This window comes from Castanea sativa, chromosome 8, assembly GCF_040712315.1.
Source record: "Castanea sativa cultivar Marrone di Chiusa Pesio chromosome 8, ASM4071231v1".
NCBI lineage: Eukaryota > Viridiplantae > Streptophyta > Magnoliopsida > Fagales > Fagaceae > Castanea > Castanea sativa.
Window position 1 is genome coordinate 54,655,766 of NC_134020.1, and position 6,000 is coordinate 54,661,765.

Sequence of the window (6,000 nt, forward strand, 5' to 3'; positions counted from 1 at the left end):
CAGAAGATGGTTCTGGACCTTAAGGCCGAGCTGGAGAAAGCCAATACCACTGCTTGGGCAGCTGAGGAAGCTGCGAAGACCTTATGGCAAGCTTCATAAAACCAAGGAGTTGAAGAAACCGAGATTCAATTAGCTGAGAAGTTGGCCGAGGTATGCAGGGATTACTGCAAGGAGACTTAGGAAAAAGCCCTCAACCTTGTAGGGGTCCTTGCTACCTCGGAATGGAGGTAGCCTGGGAGCGTATACTACCATCCCGATATTCGTGAAGTCCCAACTGCCTCTACACTTCCCTCTACCACTGCCTTAGAATCTTCTGAGCAGCTCACGACTGCACAGGACCTCCCTCCTCCTCCCCCTGAGGCCTCCAATGGATCTAGCCAAGTTGGCGACTAGAGCCAAAAGGATGGGGTGGAGTAGGATAAAGGCAAGGTAAGGAAGTCAAGCTTCCTGTAGAGACCAAGGAAGCTGCCAAGGCCAAGGATGCAGTGGTCAAGGTGAAGGAGGTAGAGGCCAAATCCAAGGAGGTGGGGTCCTAGGGCAAGGATGCTGTTACCTCTCAGCTGAACAAAAAAGAAGACCTTCTTCCCCTGACTAAAGCCTAGTCCCTAGGGTTTTATTCCTTTCGTGGCCATTTTTCCCTTTCTTTTGTAATTTTATTTTTATACCTTTTCCTTGTGGATGGCCTTTTGCCCCTATATGTAATGGGATTTTTTGTAAGCAAATTGCCCCTTCACGAGGCTTATATTAATGAGAATTACAAGTTCTTTATTCATGGTGTTTGTTTATGATTGTGCTCTTCCTTTGTGTAATTTCTATTTTCCTTAGCATTCATTTAGTAGGACAGTGAAACACGCCCCATTTTAATATTTACATAAACAATAATACTAAAACAAACATCTCTAAATTCATAACGGATGTAATCAACTATTGAGTAGACAACATTTTTCCAAGGTATGTGGTCCGAGGAGCCAGGCGTAGCCAATGTTCTATTTGATTCTTAGAAATAATAAATGTAACGTATAAAGTAATAAAGTAATAGGCTATATAGAACTGGAAAATATTTCATTAATAATAATACTTTCGCAAGTTATTTACATTCTAGGGATGTGGTACAACCTTTTCATCCAGATCTTCAAGATAATAAACCCCTATTCTAACTACTGAGGTGATGCGATATGGCCTTTTCCAGTTTGGCCCTAGTTTTCCCCAAGCTAGATTTTTTGCTGTACCCAAAACCTTCGTTAACACCAAATCCCCTGGTGCCAGTGGTCTCAACTTTACGTTCAAGTCATAACCCTGTTTAAGTTTGTGCTGATAATATGCTAGCTAAACCATATCATTTTCCCTCCATTCTTCAACCAAATCTATACTCTTCTTTAACAATCCATTATTGCTACTCGGGCTAAAAGAGCTCGACCTCAGCGTTGGGAAACTTGTCTCTAGAAGAATTACTGCTTTAGCCCCATAAGTCATTGAAAAATGAGTTTCTCCTGTGGACCTACGGGGTGTAGTTCTGTAGGTCCAAAGGACATGTGGCAGCTCTTCCACCCATCTCCCATTAGCATCATCCAACCTCTTCTTAAGCCCATTAACAATTACCTTATTAACAACCTTGGCTTGTCCATTTCCTTGTGGATAAACCGGAGTGGAATATCTATTTGTAATACCCAGATCACAGCAATATCTTCTAAAGACCTTACTATCAAGCTGAACACTATTATCCGAGATAAGGGTATGAGGAATTCCAAACCGAGTGACAATATTTTTCCAGACAAATCTTCTTGCGTCCAAATCCCTGATATTTGATAGTGGCTTGGCTTCAACCCATTTAGTAAAGTAATCCATGCCGACTAGCAAAAATCTCTTATTCCCTGTTGTCTTGGGGAAGGGTCTTACAATATCCAAACTCCATTGAGCGAAAGGCCAAGGACTGGAGAGAGAATTAAGAACTCCTCCTGGTTGATGAATATTGGGAGCAAACCTCTGACACTGGTCACACTTTTTACATACTCTAGTGCTTCCTTCTGCATATTAGGCCACCAATATCCTTGAGTAAGGGCTCTATGAGACAAGGATCTTCCATCTATATGACTTCCACAAATCCCCTCATACAATTATTCTAGAAGCAACTTTGTTGCTTCAGGGTACATACACAGCAGATATGGTCCAAAAAAATAGCGCTTGTACAACTTTTGATCCTCGGACAGCCAAAACCGAGGAGCCTTCCTACGTACTTTGTCAGCTTCAGACTTTTCCTCAGGTAAGATATTCTCTTTAAGATACAGCACAACGGGGTCCATCCAACTAGGTCCCACTTTGATATGATGAACACGGACTACGTCCACATTTATCTTAGTAGGCTTATACAAATCTTCCACTAAAATAACCCAAGGTAAACTCTGTGCCGAGGACATTGCCAAGGTGGCTAGAGAGTCGGCATGAGTGTTCCTGTTTCTAGAAATTTGCACTAAAGTGAAAGATTCAAAATTTGATTGCAAACATTGAACTTGACTTAAATATTCCTGCATTCTCGAGTCTCTGGCCTACAACCAGCCTGACTTAAATATTCCTGCGTTCTTCCCTCCCATTTTCTGAACCATAGTTATCCCTATTAGCAAAGCTTCATATTCGGCTTCATTATTCATGGCCGAAAAACCCATTCTTAAGGACTTTTCAATGACAATCTTATCTGGAGATATTATAACTAGCCCCACTTCAGATCCTCTTTGATTTGCTGCACCATCCACGTACACCTTCCACAATAGAGATTCCTTCAAGGAGATCATGCCAACTAATTTTTCATCTATGTCAGATCTCTTCATATGTTCTTCTAATGAGGGCTCAGCGAACTCGGCTACCAAGTCAGCAAGGACTTGACCTTTCACAGAGATGCGTGGAATGTACTTTATATCAAAAGCTCCCAGACTTGTTCCCCACTTGGCAATTTTTCCCGTATAATCAGCACTTGGAAGTAGAGACCTGAGCAGGAGTTGGGTTAGGACCACAACTGTGTGAGACTAGAAGTAATGGGGAAGCTTTCACGTGGCAGGCACCACTGCCAAAATGGCTTTTTCCAGCAGTAAGTAGCGGATCTCAGCTTCGTGCAACGACTTACTTACATAATAGACCGGCCTCTGAACACCGTTGTCAACTCTTATTAGTACCAAGCTAATAGCATGGGAAACTACAGTGATATAAGCAAACAATACCCCATCTGCCTCAGGCCTAGACATAATAGGTGGCCGAGAAAGATATTCTTTGAGCTGTTGAAAAGCCAAAACACACTCCCCAGTCCATTCAAATCCCTTCCATTTATTCAGCAACTAGAAGAAAGGCCTACATCTATCTGCAGACCAAGAAATAAACCGATTTAAAGCAGCCATCATTCCTGTCAATCTCTGAACTTCCTTAGGATTACGAGGTGGCTGCAAACTGTTAATTGCCTTAACTTGATCAGGATTAACTTCGATTCCAAGATGTGTAACCATGAAGCCCATGAATTTACCAGATCCCACGCCAAAAGAGCATTTGGAAGCATTTAGGCGCAACTTATACTTCCTTAGTGTCTCAAAGACATTTTCAAGATTTCCAACATGCTCAGACACCATCTTACTATTTACCACCATGTCATCCACATAAACTTCAATGCTCTTCCCCAACCGTGATTTGAAAATCCTAGTCATCATCCTTTGGTAAGTAGCTCCTACATTCTTCAAACCGAAAGGAATTACCTTATAATGATAATTTCCTGTAGGAGTGACGAAGGCTGTTTTCTCTTGATCGTCCAAAGCCAAAGGTATTTGGTGATAACCTTGAAAAGCATCTAGGAAACTCATCTAAGGATGCCCAGCCATGGCATCCACCAACTGATCAATGTGAGGCATGGGGAAAGGATCTTTGGGACACGCTTTATTCAAATCAGTAAAGTCTACGCATACCCGCCATTTGCCATTTTTCTTCTTAACCACTACCGTATTGGCCAACCAATCAGGATAAAACACTTCTTTGATAGCTCCTGCTTGCTTGAGCTTAATTATTTCTTCTTTGATAGCTTCAGAATGTTCTTTAGATGATCACCAGGTGGTTGCTTTCTCGGTACAACAGCGGGGCTGACATTCAAATGATGAAGAATGAAGCTCGGATCGACCCCCGGGGCCTCATAAGCATTCCAAGCAAAAATATTTAGGTTTCTCTTAAGGAACTTCACCAATTCCTCTTTCTCTTGAGGAGGCAGCTATGTGCCTATCTAAAAATACTTTTCTTTATCATCACCTATAGAAACTTGCTCTAAAGCTTCACATTCGGCTTCCATTGATAGACTTCTTGATAACGCCGGCTCCTTTAATTGCTACAAATCATGATCATCTGATGCCGAGGACCCACCTCTAGACTGATGTCTAACTGCAGCCACCATACATTGCCTCGCTGTAGACTGGCTTTCAATCAGCTCTTCAACCCGGCCCCCGGATGGATATTTCACCTTCAAATACAAAGTGGAAGGGACAGCCCCCATGGCATGAGCCCAGGGTCTCGCCACAATGGCTGTGTATGGAGAATAGATATCCATCACTATGAAGTTGACCTCTACAACTTCTGACCCTATTTGTATCGGTAACTTGACTTGCCCCATTGGTATAACCATCTTTCCATTGAAACCTACTAGAGGTGAATCATAACTAGTCAAATCTTCTGGTTTTAACCCTAAGCCTTTATACAAATAGGGGTACATAATTTTTGCCCCACTACCTTGATCCACCATTACACGTCTTACATCATACCCCCTATCCTGAGTGTGACCACCAGAGCATTATCATGTGGTTGTATAGTTCCAACCTTATCCTTCTCTGAGAAACTCAAAGCCAGTTTTAGTGCAACCTTAGCCCTCTTCAACTCATGGTTATAGGTCTCGAGTAATTTCCGAGCCACAGTCATTACCCGGGAAAGACACGAATCCGTCCTTCCAGGAGTCCCAAAGATGACATTAATGATGCCCAACGGAGGCCTTGAAGAGGTGTTCCCTTGAGTACTTGAGCCTGTATGACCGACTTGCCCATTGGGCCTATATAGGAACTGTTGCAACCTTCCATCTTTAACCAATTACTCCAAATGATACCACAAATTTCTGCAATTCTTAGTGGTATGTCCTCGCTCTTGGTGATATTGACAATAAAGGTTCCGGTTACGTCTTGTGGGGTCTCCACTCATCTTGATAGGCCATTTAAAGTAGGGCTCATTCTTAATCTTCTCCAGAATTTGATGAACTGGCTCTCAGAACACTGTGTTGACAGCTTGTGACACAATACCAGCCGCAATCTGCCTGGTGAAATCCCGCCAAGGATGATTATCGTTATATTTGTCCGACCTAAAGTCCCTCCTATCCTGAAAGACCACCTTCACCTTTCCTTTACCTAACTGTTGATCCTCCTCAACTCACTTATACTTATCAATATGGTCCATGAGCTAGCACACACTACTAACTACTTTCCTAGTTAAAGACTTCCTTAAACCATGCTCGGCTGGTAAGCCGACCTTGAAAGTTCTAATGACCACATCATCAAAATACCCATCAATCTCATTAAACATCTCCCAATATCTATCTGTGTACATTTTTTAGGTTTCACCCTCTCGCATAGCCATAGACAACAAAGAATCTAAAGGCTGAGGGACTCTATTGCATGTAATGAAGCGAGATCTAAATGCCTGGGTGAGTTCCTTAAAGGAATCAATAGATCCTGATCCCAGGCCATCAAACCACCTCATCACGACAGGCCCCAAGATAGATGGAAAAACCTTGCACATCAACGCCTCATTCTTGGAGTGCACAACCATCCTCTAGTTGAAATAACTTACGTGTTCCACAGGGTCAGTTCGACAATTATACATGGTGAATGTTGGCTGAGCAAAACGCCGAGGAAGTTTTCCCCTTTCAATCTTACATGTGAAGGGTGACTTAGAAATTTGATTGAGTGCCCTACTTATAGCATCAGTTCCCAAGCTCCT

The 6,000-nt window shown here is 42.5% G+C and overlaps 1 protein-coding gene across 1 annotated transcript; it reads right to left on the minus strand.

Moving 5' to 3' along the window:
- Positions 1-1,098: 1,098 nt before the first annotated feature.
- On the minus strand, positions 1,099-3,497 carry LOC142606566 (uncharacterized). The gene is made up of 5 exons (XM_075777883.1): positions 3,355-3,497; positions 2,551-2,979; positions 2,235-2,448; positions 1,600-1,989; positions 1,099-1,296 (listed from the first exon to the last, which is right to left on the minus strand). Exons 1-5 carry the CDS (start codon positions 3,495-3,497, stop codon positions 1,099-1,101), a joined length of 1,374 nt encoding a protein of 457 aa, XP_075633998.1.
- Positions 3,498-6,000: the final 2,503 nt, after the last annotated feature.